Source organism: Cavia porcellus, unplaced genomic scaffold, assembly GCF_034190915.1.
Source record: "Cavia porcellus strain 051 isolate PalLab524CR breed Dunkin Hartley unplaced genomic scaffold, mCavPor4.1 scaffold_11, whole genome shotgun sequence".
Classification (NCBI taxonomy): Eukaryota; Metazoa; Chordata; class Mammalia; order Rodentia; family Caviidae; genus Cavia; species Cavia porcellus.
In genome coordinates this window covers 75,978,797-75,994,423 of record NW_026947494.1, presented here as the reverse complement: position 1 = coordinate 75,994,423, position 15,627 = coordinate 75,978,797, and the positions used below count along the sequence as shown (strand labels likewise).

General features: G+C 37.6%; 1 protein-coding gene across 3 annotated transcripts in view; it reads right to left on the bottom strand.

Annotated features, from left to right (window-relative positions):
* Positions 1-15,627, bottom strand: part of Atp6v1h (ATPase H+ transporting V1 subunit H) — a 162,415-nt gene that overhangs the window by 134,526 nt on the left and 12,262 nt on the right. For all 3 annotated transcript variants that reach the window (XM_003465991.5, XM_013148483.3, XM_013148482.3), the window contains exons 3-6: positions 12,739-12,841; positions 9,122-9,211; positions 2,559-2,672; positions 1,014-1,118 (exon numbers count right to left, since the gene is read on the bottom strand). In XM_003465991.5, the coding sequence (XP_003466039.2) occupies positions 1,014-1,118; positions 2,559-2,672; positions 9,122-9,211; positions 12,739-12,841 (412 nt within the window). The remainder of the gene's footprint in view (positions 1-1,013; positions 1,119-2,558; positions 2,673-9,121; positions 9,212-12,738; positions 12,842-15,627) is intronic.

Sequence of the window (15,627 nt, the reverse complement as noted above, 5' to 3'; positions counted from 1 at the left end):
TACTCTCCTTTTCTGAGCATCATGCTCACCAAACTTTATCCATAGTCACTGGAAGCCCAAAAGAAACACTCTGAAGAACCACTATAGGTGTCCTGTCTTTTGCCCTATCCTGAGGACTCACAGAGATAAACACAGAAAACTTGTCACTTTCTAAGCCATTACATAAAATTTCCTCTGCAGAGTTAGACAGACCTGGAAGCAACCAATGTGACCAGTAAAAGCAGGCCTCATATCTGACACAGGACCTAGCTGTGCAATCCTACAGCCACACTGATACCACGAGAATCAGTCATTGTATGAAACAGAACTATCTCACAGCTGGACTGGGCAGCTTTAGACTTACCCAGAGACACCTGCAAGCCTGGTACAAACTCCTGGCAAGACAAGCACAAGCAGACAGACCAACCATCTACATAATGTGCTATTTCAGCTTGAAGCTCTCCAATCGCATTCAGAGACAGTTTGTTTATTAATGTATCCAGTTAGGTAATTTGGCCTGGTTATGTAAACAAAAGAGCATAAAAGGCCTCACTAGAAATATTCAAAAAGCTGTCCCAAAACCAACATTTCTTGCACAAATCATGGTGGTCTGAAATCCTGAGGCAGAAGAGGGAGCTGCGCCTGAAGTCTTTGGGCCTGTAGCTCCCCGCAGCCTCTCCTGCTGCATCATTCCTTCCTGAGGAAGAGCCTCACTGGAGCACGCTCCTCGGAGCGGCACAATGCTCCGTTCTCCAAGCAGGGTAATCACACAGCTGCCTAGAAGACACTCCCTGACCGCTGAAAGTCAAGGACGGAAAACAACAATGGTGGAAAAGGCAGAAGGGTATGAGCTGAAGACTGGTAAATAAAGGAAAAGTGAAGCATGCTACCATGCCAAGAGCACTCTTGTTTATTCAGCAAGCACAACATGGCATTATTTTAATAGAATGTATTTTATAGTTTAATACATTTATGGTAAATAACTTAAGAGAACATGTATATTTCTTTTGAAGATACTAAGAGAAATTTGTTACCTGTGAACTCAGCTGAGTTTTTATCCAGTTGAAATAGTAATTTAAGTCACTGCCTTCCATCAGTTCTTTTCCCCAAGCCGCTAATTTGGCAATTATTCTTGCTGCCTGAAAATTAGTAAGAAATATATTTGAATACCATACTGATTCTAAAAAATCATATATCTTAAAAGCCAGAACTTAAAATCACTTTGATGCATGATTTTTATTAACAATTCCCACAAAAATGTCTACAATTCATCTTTTATAATTTATTAAGCATGAATGTTCAAAATATATTTTTAAATATTTCCATTAAAGTGAAATGAAATTAACTATGTTTTGAGAATTTTAGGACATTCTCCAGATTTCTTTTGCATTTCAAACGTAAGATTCAGGATTCATTTTAAAACCAGCAAAAAACTTCCAGAAAATAAACTATTTCCTTAAAGGGATTACTATAAGGAACTCAAGAGATTAAAAATACTACCAGCAGTGCAAGAAGAAGTAAAAAGAAAAAGACAAAAGAACAAGAGATCTGACATTCACACTCCTAGCTCCATCAACACATGATGCCCCACAACCAACTGATCCTCAAAATTTTAAAAACACTGTCCAAAAGAAATTTAAATCGTCAAGAAGGATCTACCTGTACACTAAATAATAACAATGAACACTGCCCTGAATGCACGTTCTGTTTGTCTGTGGTTCTGGGAATCAAACCCAGGGGCTTGTGCATGCAAGGCAAGAACTCTATCACAGAGCCACACCATCAGCCTTGTATGCCCATAGTTGTCAGTTTTGCTGTAACACTAGAAAGCTATTTAAACCAGGAATCCAAACAGTGAAAACCCTTTTCACTTTTAAAGGAGAAAATCTATTAGATACCTGTGAAGGAAGAAAGAGAAAAAGCGAGAACACAAAAGACATACTGAGACGGGGGTCTGAGAGCTCCTGCCTCCTTTCCACGCTGGAAATAAAGAAGGCTGTGTGTGCAAGGGGCTATTCTCACAATTCTCCTCTCACCCTTAAGAATCCATGAAAGTCTTCAGTGTTCACACTGCCAAACCCAGCTCTTGAAACTCAGTTTAAAACAAGAGTGCTTAAGATACAAGAAAGCAATTAACTAATTAAAATTAAATGGAACAGTAGCTGCTTCAAAGCAAAATTTAATTTCTACCAGAAAAATGTGGTTAAGCCTGCTAGAGACGATTTTAGCTGTTTGCATATGTGAATCCACCACAACATTTAATGTTAATTAACTCATCCAGCAATCTACAAAACTTTCAACTGCCTCAGAATGCCCATATCTTCTATAAATCCCTAGTACCCCCTTACATTAAAGAAAACTAATGTCACAGCAGCTGTTCCTCTGAGAGCAAGAAGGTTACCAAGTCATAAACAGCCTAGATTTGTATCTGTCAATCTAAAAATAACAAAGATAATTTTTAATTCCCTTCATACTTACACACATGTTGCCTATGTATGTATACGTACATATGCTCATATACACATATATATGTGTATATAAGTTATATTTTCAAACAACATAATCATCATAACATTTACCATATGAACAGTGAAGGGATCCTGGCGGTTCAGCATTGGCAGAAAGTAGGGCCAGGCAGTATTCTTGCTTCGTTTTGCATAGTCAAAGAAAATGCTGACACGCTGGTGATTTTCCTAAAACAGAAAAGAAATTATATATCACTAATTCAAATGAACTGTGCTAAAGAATGTAACAACTGGGAACCGCTTCTCAATCTTTCACCTTATATTTCATCTGTGTATCTTTTTTCTATTGTGTAGATAATTTGCGTTTCTGCCATTATTATGTAAGATGATGGTAAGGATATGTATTTTACAAATAAAATCACCATTAATAAAAATTACCACTATTTTAAATCATAAGGTGTGGAAACATAAGTTAACTTCTTCCAAGCCTGTATGTCTGACCTCACACTGTCTCCACAATTCTACCCACAACCAAGTATGCATACCTATAGTTTCAAAATAGAAATTAAATACCTATGAATTGACCTAACCAAGCATGTAAAATACCTCTAAAGTAGCCAGGCATGGCTACACACCTAGAATCTGAGCACTCCAGAGGCCGAGGTAGGAGGATCATTATGAGTTCTAGAGCAGCCTGAACTACATAGTGAGACCCTATCTCAAAAAGACAAAAAAAAAAAAAAAAAAAAAAAAAAAACCACCTCTACAGCGAAAACTATAGAACTCTGAAGAAAGACACTAAAGAGGACATTAGAAAGTAGCCATACTGGGGCTGGGGATTTAGCTCAGCGGCATAAGCGCCTGCCTTGCAAGCAGGCAGTCGTGAATTCGATCCCTGGTACCGATAAAAATGAAAGTAGCCATACTACCCAAAGCAGTATACAGGAGTAATGTAATCCCCATTTAAAAAAAAAAAAAAAAGCAACATTCTTTATAAAACTAAAAAAAAAAAAAAAACAATCCTGAAAGTTATATGGAACCAGAAGAGACAGAATAGAACCAGAAGAGACAGAATAGACAAAGAAAACTTTAACAATAAGAGAAAGGAGAAGGCATCACAATTCTCAGTTTTAAAATTATACTACAAAGCTACAATAACAAAAAGAGCATGATACCAACATAAAAGCAGACACATACCAATAAAACGGAACAGAATACAGTACCCTGGTGAAGCAACAACCCCATGCACCTTCAGCCATCTGATGTGTGACAAAGGTGCCAAAAGCATACACTGAAGAAAAAATCAGTTCTTTAACAAATCGTGATGGGGAAACTAGTCACCCATGTGCAGAAAAATGAAACTAGACCAATACCTCTCACCCTATACTAAAATCAAATCAAATACATCAAACAAAAACTTTGAAACTTCTGGAAGGTAACACAAGAGTAACTCCTGAAGCAACAGGCAAGGGCTTCCTGATCAGAACTCCAGTAGTACGTGAAATAATACTAAGAATCAACTAATGGAACCAATACAAATTAGAAAGCTTCTGTGTAGCAAATGAAATAACGAGGTAAAGAGACAACCTTCAAAATGGGGAAGAAAAATTTTGCTGCCTACTCTTCTGAGACAGCACTAATACCTAGAATATACGAAGAACTAAAAAAAAAAAATTGACCCCCCAAAAATCCAAAAACCTAATCAAAAATGGACAAATGAAATGAACAGACACATCTCAAAAGAAATACAGTCAATAAATACAAGAAAAAAATTTCATCATCTTTAGCCATTAGGGAAATGCTTATCAAAACAATTCTGAGATTCCATCTTACTCCACTTTGAATGGCTATCATCAGAGACACGCAGAAAAACAACAAATGGGCTCAAAATTTAAACCTGGAGCTTGGCACAGGCACAAATCTATAGTTCCAGCTATGCCAGAGGCTGAAGAAGGCTTTTTACTCTTGTGCTAAGAGTAAAAAGCCAGCCAGGGCAATAGAGTGAGACCCCATCCGAAAAAGATACATATATAGCTATAGATATATAGAGACAGAGATAGAGATAGATACGTAGATTGATAGATATGGCACTGGGGGACATATAGCTTAGTGGATGAACACTTGATTAGTAAATATAAGACCCTAGGTTCAATTCCCAGCACAGTATAATAAATAAATCTACATTACCATATAAGGTACTCAAGAGACAACAAAGTTGAATGTCAAAGAAGTGTGAACACCTGTAATTCTACACCAGTGAAACTAGTCTACAAATTTATAGACAAAAGGAAAAGAACACAAATTTAGAGAGTATTGCACTTTTCCTTAGAAACCTACTGGCTTCATTCAATCAAGAGACCCCGGGGAAAATCTCAGCAAAAGTCCAGTGATGAAAATTCAATATATCAAAATAAAATTCATAAATAAAGGTTCTGACAAAGTAAAAAACTATAACTTTAGAGTAAAAGAAAAGAGGAAATAGAACAAGCTCGTTGACTATTGCAAATCAAAAACTATTAAAAATGACAGGGGCTGGGCGTTCAGGAGTAGGACACACACTTACATGCATAAAACGTGCTCAATCTTAGCACCAAAAAATTCTTTAAACCAAGTTATTAATGAAACAAGAATAAGCATTCCTGATGATATAAACACATACTTAAGCAAATGGAGTGACATCGCTTGTTCTTGGATACCAAAATCAGTATTATAACAATGTCGTTTTTCCCTAATTTATAAATTTTAAAATGCCAACATATTTACTTTATAGGTCCAGATAAACTCATGCTCAATCTCATAGCAAAAACAAAAACAAAAGGAAAATACTGACGGTTAAGGAAAAAAAGCTACAAAGAGAGCTGGACAAAGGATCCTCTGTAACTAGACCTGGCGGCCCTGAGGCATGATCATAGGGGACTTCCCACAGCATTCCCACAGAACAGTGTAGAATGGAGACGGCCACTTTTCAGGGACTTCAGTGGTAACGAACAGCAGTCTGTGTGCCTTAAATTTACCACCACTGGTACAGAAGGCTCAAAATTAAACGCAGATACAGAGGAGGCTTAATGTCAAAAGCAGCATCGCACCATCATGAGAACGACAAGCACTTCAACAAAACAGCGCTAGGACAACTGAATGGTCTTTGGAAAACAATGAAAAACTACCCTACACCACACACAAGAACCAACTCTAAATGAGTCACACATCCAAAGGCAAAAAAATGCAACAATGTGAGTACTAAAGAAAGCACAGATGGGCGTGGGGCACTGTCCTGTAATCCCAGCATTCAGGAGAATCACTGTGAGTTGGAGGCCAGCACAAGTGAAAAAGTAAGTTCAAGGCCAGCCTAAATAGCACAGTGAAACTCTATCTCAAAAAAGACAAAAATAAATAAAAACAAGGATGAATTCCATAATAACTTAGGTATAAAGAAAAACTCTTAGGCAGCTGAGGCAGGAGAATCACCAAAGATTCGAGGCCAGCCTGGGCTACAAAGTAAGGTTCAAGACAAGGAAGGAAGAAAGAAAGAAAATGAAAAACTGTCTATGACTCAAATATCCAGATAAAGTTTCTGAAGCAAATTGAAAAAAATGAATAAACCTGGAAAAATATTTGTTTCTATACACTACAGAAGTATCCCTCCATTTAAAGAATTCTTAAAAATTGAGGGGAGGGCTGGGAGTGTGGGTCAGTACAGCACAAAGCCCACGGCTCACTCCGCAGGGTCACAAAAACTAAACACAAACTACTATAAGGAAATAAAACAATCTAAATCTTGACAGAAGAGGAAAAAAACAAAATGGCAAAGACATAAATAATTCTAGTGGCTGGAGGGAGATATAAAAATATCCAAAGCTGCTAAACCAAAAGGGTTCAACTTCAGACACCACTGTGCTCGGCACAAATACAGTGGCCCAGCAATGCCCTCTGCAAGGCTGCAGGGAAACATGCTCTGATGCACTGCGGTGGGAAGGCAGGGTGGGCAGCGTGCTAACAAAACTACGCATATGGATCCCTGGTCCCCACTAATCCAAATGCTGAGAAGCTACTATGATGCAGGGCCCCAACAATATAAAAATACGCTTGGTACAAGGCTATTCTTTACTTCATTTCTGATTATAAAATACCAGAAAAAACTCAATGCCACAGCAGCCAGGGTTGACTAAGGAAACTGTCATCTCTCCACTACTGGGATATTGTGTGGCTGTCAAAAACAGAACGTAAGAAATCTCTGTGAACTAATATGTAATTAGTTCTGGCATATTCTGTTTCGTGAAAAAAGCAAAAAATAAGAGACTATTCAGTAAGCATTTTGTACAATAAAAAAGGTAAATAAAATATACAAGTATTTGCTTTATTTTTCCAAAAAAAGAAAACCAAGGATGTTAAATCAAAACTCACTGATAGTGGTCAAATACAAGCACAAACCTAAGAACAGTACAATGACTGGAGAAAGGCTGGTGAGATTCCTCTAGTATAACCTCTGTACAGTTCTGACTTTCTTGAAGCATGTTAACATTTATACACTCAAAATCAGTGACAAAATACACAAAGGTGAAGAGCAAAGTCCAATTACAAAGCCAACAGAATAAATGACTGCAACAGCTTTTTTAAGAAACGAATACTTATCATTGTAACAGGTGCCTTAACTCCTTCAGGAAGACGCCCAGAAGATGCACAGCTGGGACAAGCGGAATTTCTATTTTTAGACTTTTGAGGAATCTCCACACTGATTTCCACAGTGGCTGTACTAGTGTACATTCACACAACAAAAGAGGGCTCCTTTTTCCCTACAACCTTGCCAGCGTTTGTTGTTTTGAGTTCCTGACTGCCATTCTTTCTGGACTAAGATGAAATTTAAGTGTTGTTTTAATTTGCTAGAAATCAGAAAAATTAAAAATGTGGTAGTACTTGTGTTAAGAGTTTATGAAATAATGTTAATCATATTTCCTTCTTTGCATGGTGCAGTACAACAATTGTGCCAAATTCAAGTGTTAAAAAAGAAAATTACACAAGTATAATTACAGTTTTTAGAAATGAAAAATGTGCAAATGCAAAACCAAGTAATATAAGTCTTTTTGCACATGTACTCTTTTTTTTTGCACATGTACTCTTGAAAAGCTATGAGTAAACTGTCCTTTTATATTTGAAATAATATTTTCACTGTATTATGAGAACATTTTAAAAGAATATTATAGAATAACATTTTGAAATGCTAAGAAATATAAATTTTTTAGGTGTTTTAATCCAAAATCTCAGTCTCTGAAAATAAATCACCTTTCACTTAAAATGTAATAGTCTTGCAATATTAGGTCTCTAGAGAGGTAGAGGATAACGATAAATCAAGTAAGCTTGAGAGCATAAATTTTGTTTTAAAATAGTGGTCAACATGCTAGGAAATAACTGTGAATATAGGTATTATAACATCAATAAAAGAAAAAGAAGATAACTACAAGAAACTTGAACATAATACTCTGACTACATTATCAGTTTAAATACAGAGATATGCAAATGCAAAACTTTAGAAAAGAGGCTTGTTTCACAATCAACTCAAACTACTTTCTATGAATTATATACATAAGAAATGAGGGAACTTACTGAGGAAAAAGGGAGTTTTCAATGGCCTGGTCACAAAGCATTACAGAGACAGAAAGGGGAACAAGAATGAACCCTATTGTGCTGATCTGGCATCAGTATAAACTCGTAGTCTTTAATGCATAGGTAAACGTGTAATAACTGAGATCTGTAGATAACCAAGATAATTAAGGCAGATCATGCATTTCTGTTTCTCTTAACTTTACTATTTCAAGGGGGAAAGTTATTATCAGATTTACACCTGCTTAGATCCTTATCAGAGAATTCTCCATCAGCCTAGGAGGGATATTAACCCCTCCTCACATTATAAAATCACGGTCTTCTTGACATGATGGCTTCCCAGTACCATTTTTCCTACCTTCTGTGTCCCCAGGAATGGCCACAGTGCACGTCAGACAGTAGGCCATCAATTATGTGTGTGTGTGCGCACACGCAAACTGACAGATCCAGGCTCCCAAAGCACCCCGCTGGCACTTTCATTCAAGTCTTCTGACACATGCAGACCCAGCAGCTTTCCCGTCTCCTAAGACTTGTTCTATACACTAACAATCTAAGCTTAGAGTATCCTCTGGTATAAAACACAAATTATGAATAGGCCCCTCTATGTTTAGGGGCAATTAACTGGTAAGCAGAAACTTTATGCACATACTATAGAAGTTTCAGATAACAAGCAAATCTATTAGCAAAGGAACAAAAGTACTGAATCCCGTGTCTGGTACTGGCCCCAGAACACAAAGGCCTTGAAAATCTGTGGACTGCCTGGAAGACAGGAGCTGCATCATCTGAAAGTACACAGGGTGTCCAAAAGCCTCAAGTGACTGACTGTTGCTGGTACAGTAGTGCACAAAAAAACTTAGGCACCTCAAGGAAAAATACATATTGATGATATTTAGAAAAACAAAAAAGACTGTGTAAGCATATTTGCAACTAATTATAATTAATTTTCATAAAATTAAGAAAACTATATCACTGTGTCCTACGAAAGAGTAAATGCTGTATATAAAACCTTACAGAACTGTTGTTACTGTAAAGTACCCAAACAAATGAACTCATCAAAGGTACTAAGGAAAAATTATACCAACCTGCAACATGTCATCAACCATAGTTAGTATGTACTGCACTGTCTGCTCTTTGGAGATATGAGTCATCAGGTTTATAAACGTTTTAGCACACTAGAAAAAAAATGAAATTGCTGTTAATTATTGTTTTCATTTGCAAACAGCATTTTAATGAAACTTCAGTAAAACATCATTTCCCTTTCATCAAATAGGGTACAAAGCAGTTAGCTAACACAATTATATAAAGTATGGGAGCACCTTACTGTGACCTGCGTAAGTTTCTAGTGATAAACTTCAAAATGTTTACACTTTTTTCTTTTGAGACAAGGTCTTGCTGTAGTTCATGCTGGCCTTGATCTTCTGGTGATACTCTTTATCTCAGTCTCTTGAGCACTGGGATTGCAGGTGTACAATACCATGCCCAGCAAAACATTTACTACTTTAAACAGACATGACTAGCCATGAGCCGTTCTTGATCACACATGGCAATATAAAGTTAATATAAACAATTTAAATTAATATTGGATTTGAGTATTTTGTCTGATGTTTTTGTGTGAGCTTACTGTGAAGCAGAAGCAGAACATTAAAACAAGAGTACTAGAGGCGAGGCACAGTAAGTACCACATACCTATAATCCCAACTACTCAGGAGGCTGAGGCAGAGGCTCACAAGTTCATGACTAGTCTAGCAACAAAGTGAGAACTTATCTGGAAGGAAGGAAGGAAGGAAGGAAGGAAGGAAGGAAGGAAGGAAGGAAGGAAAAAAGGAAGGAAGGAGAAAGAAAAGGAAAGAAGGAAGAAAAAGGAAGAGGGTAAAGAGAGAAACAGAAGAAGGGAAGCGAAGGAGGGAGGGAGGCAAGGAGAAAGAGAGAAAGCAAGCAAGCAAGTGGAAAGACAGACAGATGGACAGACTAGAGAGACTGCAAACAGTAGGCCTTGCTCTGTGTCCATTCCACATGACAGTGACTGTGGAATTCAATAAAAACTGCAGCCAACAACAGGTTACCTACCAAGTTTCCCAAGAATGTTTGAGAAGCAGACCAAATTGTATACAGGCTCCTTCAACCAACTGGGGCCCTATATCAGAACAGCCAATGGGCAGCAGAACTGCATCTTATTTGGGGGGCAGGTTTAAACACAGCATATAAATCAAATATGCACTATCAAAATTATTCTACAAAATCCTTTAAATCACAAAAGAAAATTAAAACTTTATGCATACAGTCACATTCAGTAATAGGTTTGGAGTCATACTTTGAAAAACTTTCCCTAACAAGATATAAATTAAAGTATATTTTGTTCTGTATTCATTCATTCAATAAATCCTTAGGGTAGTAAATGCTATAGGAAAATGCATACCTTATCAAATCATTCTCTTTGCAGAACTTACAATGTACCAAGAGTCATGTCCTCCATGCACAGATAGTTCACTTACCTTACTGAACAACGGCATTTTAAAGATTACAAAATATATCAATAACCTTCACATCATTTAGAAAGTTATTTGACCTCTTTTAGCAAAAAAAAAAAAAATATATATATATATATATACATATTAATTTTGTTTCAGATATACATACATACATATTTTAATTTGGATAAAACCTAGCAACAACCCACAAAAATCCCATCACACCAGATAACACAATTGAGAAACACTCCATTTACTTGAAGAGAAGAATCTTACTACCACCACCTCCCCAGGAGTACTATGCACATGACCGGACTCAATACCGGATGAGATACACCACCCCTTCTCCCCCCACCCCTGTGCACATGCCCTTAGAGTAAGAAACTTTTTCACAGGGCGATGCCAATAGCTGTGATCACAAAGGAAAGAAAACAACAGCTCTGATGCACAAATCTGACTGCACAATATCAAAATAGAAAAGGAAATAATTAACCAAGTTTAAAACTGAACAAGCAAGCTGGGAAAATATGTCATACCCAGAGTGACCCTGAGAATATTGGTATGTGGCCAGCAGGCATTACAAATTGGAACAAGTCCTCCAGAGTGGTGCATGCCTGTAATCCCAGCTACTGAAGAGAATGAGGCAGGAAGGCTGCGAGTTCAGGGCCAACCTGGGCAATATTCCAAGACATATCTCAAAAAAATAAAAAAACCGGGCCAGGGATTTATTTAGCTCAGTGATACAAGCGCCTGCCTGGCAAGCATGAGGGTGTGAATTCGATCTCCAGTACCAAAAATAAACAAATAAATAAAAATTTAAAAACTACAAATTGGTACAACCTATCAAAAAGCATCTTTATAAAGTATATTAAAACCCTTATAAACATTATATTGATTACTACATTTCTAGAGTTTATGAGAAAATAAATAAGAATGTTTGCCTCAAGACTGCTTATAACAGAAAAATTGGAAAGAAAATATTTACAGTACTGGCTTAGAATATTATGAGCTGGTTTAGAACATCCATTAAATGGAAAATCATACGATTATTTTAAAAACTTTATAGTACTACACTGTTTAGGGGAGGGATTTAAATGAAAGGACAAAAATCACTTATAAATATATCACCCTATTTTTACAAAAACTTCATATTTGCATTAATAAATGGGTTATATATACATAGAAAAATATCTCAGTGATACTAACCTAAGTCCACCTTAAACAGAGAAATACCTCATAGAATACTTATTTTCTTCTTTTTGGTTAATAGAATCTTACTTTTCTGCAATAGATGTATCACCAAAGAAGATAAAACTTCAATATATATAAGCATATATATACATTTAAGACAATTAAATATGAAAAACTCCAGGATAATTCAAAGATAAATAATAGGTGGGGTGTAGATCAATGGTAAGCGCATGGTTAGCATGTTCAAAGTCCTGAGTTCAAACCGTAGCACCAAAAGAAAAAAAAAGGTATGTGAATTAAAAAGTAGCAAAACCTTCCAAATTAAAATAAGGATGCAAAAAAGTTCAAGAGATATAGAAACAATTAATCAAAAAACGATTTTCACAGTAAATTTTTCATTAATTATACATTTAAAAACAATAAATCAATTAGGGAAAAATGCAACCTTCTATAATCAACATAATAATATGTCCCTTTTAAGCTATAAATTCAAATATTTTTAATTCTATCAGTCATTTCTAACATTACCAATGATATTTAAAGGTAAAAAATAATCACTTAAAAAAGTTCAGCAAGTTTTAAAACTTCTGTACTTTGAAACAATAATTTCCTTCTGAAGGAAATTTAGGAAAGTTTCAAAAATATGGCAAAGGATGGAAGTATCAACACATTCAAAATGACTCTTCTTTTCCAAAGTTAAGTGAAAACTGGAGATGACCTGAATGTTTTCCAATGGAATAATTTTCAAATAAACTGGTGCAGGCTGCGGTGTAGCTCAGTGGTAGAAGAGCTGTCTACCATTTATTCACAAGGTCCTGGGTTTGATGCCCAGCACAAGGGGGAAAAATCACAGTACATATCTACAATGCAATATCATATGGTCATTAAGATCTGTACAGCACTGGGGGGACAGGCTTGCTTGTGATTAAACTCAGAGCTTTGTGCACAAGCCAGCACTCACCACTGAGCTATACCCGCCACCCTCCTCTAAACTCTAAAGGCAAGGGAAGCAATCGGGATGAAATGTATGTATGCATTACCTGGCTGCCTTCCGCTTGAAGCATCTCTTGCTTCTCCTCAGGAGTTCTTTTCATTTCAAACCTTTGAATAAATTCACAATCTTCCGCAGAAATCATCTGGCCTCTAGAAAGTAAGAATAAGTTGTTTTGTTCAGTAAGAGTTGAACAGCCACTGTGAGAAAATAACAGAGGAGTTCCTGGTAAGCGGTGGTGGTGTGGCAGACTGTGGCCCCTCCAGGGGGAGAACCACCAGCAGCTCCTGAGATCTGCGCCATGTTGGAACTTTAGGACACTGGGAAACCAAACCAGTCTGCCTCCCTGCTAAGTAATAGTGAACCTACTGATGCACGGCCTAGAGTCAAACATCTCACTTCCCCTACCCCCTTCTCCTGTCCCCATCTCGCACCTGCCTTGCCTGGTGGTTTAGCTCTACTTTTGTCCCTAGAAAAGATGAAGTCTTTGACAACCCACCCTGGACCCCTTCTGTCTCCTCAGACAGAAGGTTTCCTTCTCTCAATAAACCTGTTCTGCTCTGTTGTTCCTAAAATTCATTCTTCCAGCTTTAGAGAACATGAACTTGTACCAGACATCCAGTAGGTTGGGAGTTTCTTACCCTAATGGTTAGATCTCTGGGGAACTGAAGCCCGGTTGCTGAGTTTACGGTTTCTGTGATGTAGACTCACACTACAGCTGATTTCAAGTGAGGTGGTGTGAAAAGATGCGCAGAGTTGTTCTCTTGAGCTGGCATGAGCAATCTCTAGCACACGTTCATTCAAGAGACTTTAGGGACCCTTTAAGAAAACTGTAGTATCGCTACCACACACGTTGAATAGCTGCTGTGGGCATCAAACTTCTGACAATTGTACACCTAACATTCTCCCACCTTTAAAAAACACACCTACAGAAACATTGCTTTCTGCACGATTTCGTTTTAATGGAACAGAACATGGGAAAGAAATAAATCAGATTTTTCCTTTTCTTCACTGGACTGAAAAACTGGTTTCATTAACTCCACTGTTTTCTTTATAAGTGAATATTTACTTTTCGATTGATGAGCCCTGCACACCTTGTAGTAGTTAATATCATCTTTTAAATGATATTTCTTTGTTATTTACAAGGCATTAGCCTGGGTTTAGGTTTCAAAAAAAAAGGCAATTTTTGTTTCAGATAGCTTTTGAAAGAGCATCTGTTAATATATCAAAGCAGTAAAGAAACCCACTCTTTAAGGTTTGAGATACTGAGTCAGCTACTTTCGTCACTGCTGAGAACAGATGCACGCCCCCTCCATCAGTAGGGTCTTGCCTTCTTGGATCATGTGGTGATGACTACCGTCTTCACATGTTTCCAATTTCCTGAATTTCTACCCTATGTACTCCTGCAGCCCATTTTCTGCACTCTGCTATACTAATGGTAGCTTAGTACTTTATGTGTTCTATGGACTTCCACGTCTCTCTACTCAGACCTGCACCCTGGAAGATGGAACTCTACCAGGACCTACCCCTTCCTGCCAGTGAAAACTAATTTCACTTGTATCTCATGGCATGGAAAAAAGAACAAGTCCAGATTAGGAATCTAAGATAGGTATTATACCTCCAAGGCAACTGCACTATTAATCCAGAACTTTAGCTGGGCAGGGAGGCACGCAGCTGTAATTCTGCCTCTCTACAAGGCCGCAGGTAGAGGATGGCAAGCTTGGGTCCAACACAAGTAATGTACTGTCTTGGTGAGACCTTTACTCAAATTTTAAAAATTAAGAAATAGTCCAGGCATGATGGTTTATGTCTATAATCCCAGCACGCTGGAAAGCTGAGACAGGAAGACTGCAAATTCCAGTCCAACGCGGGTGAATTAGATGGAATTTAAATAAAACATGCAACTATATAAACACACGGGCAGTGACAATTTCACTGACAATTATAAAAACACTTTTCATCATTTTGTTTGGTGTAAAATGCGTTGTAGTTTTCCTGTCAGACTTTTTTATTTAGTTCTTTTAGAAATTAACTCGCTAAACATTCTAAAAAGTTTTTAAGTAAGAAAAGAAAAAAGAAAGAGCATTTTGATCTTAGTGAATGTTAGAAGGGCTGGATCTGAGAAAACTGGTAGCACTGTCTTTCAGCCTGGATTTTCACAGCAGCTGTTGACTTCTGTTATTCCCAAGGCTGACCAGAAATTTTATGCCAGTCAGGTGAAGAGACGCAATGCTCCCTGTCACCTTCATTATAAACTGTCCATTCTATGAGCCAAGACAGAGCACAGTCCTAGGAATGAGGAGGTTGCATTTCATCCCATGGCCTGTCATTAACCCAGGAGTCTACCGAACTTTTCACAGTAGCTTTTCATCTTGTGAGATGGGACACAATTCCATTTGTGGGAGAGGATTTGAAAGCCCTTTACCGTAGCCTTTTGTTTGCAGCCTGGCACTGGGTTAAGGAATTATCTGCAGGGTCAGTACAGGGAGTACAATGGATGTAGCAGAACAAGACCAGGACCCCCAAGTAGGTGATCATCTTTGAGATGTTGAATTCCTACCCCATCCTGAGGTACACTCCCCCTTGGTGCTCCATCACTGATGTTCATAATTTGAGAGTTCTTCCTTCTCCTTAAAGCTATGTTGCTTGTGGAATGCAATCTTCCCAGAAGGACATACCATTGTTTTTCAGGATGATCAGTGATTGAGTTCTAAATAACATTTTAGTTCATTACATTCTTTCCTGGAGACTAAGGCCAAAAGGGAGGAGGGCCCAACAGAGAGGGAGGGATGCATGAGTTGGATGGCAACACAGACCTGTTTTATAATAGACAAAGATCATTCATGTTGTTGCTTCTGGTCAATCCTTAGTGGAGCAAAAACACATTAACTATTTCAGTAAGAGCTGTATCAAAGGGATAATGAATGTGAGCATTCAC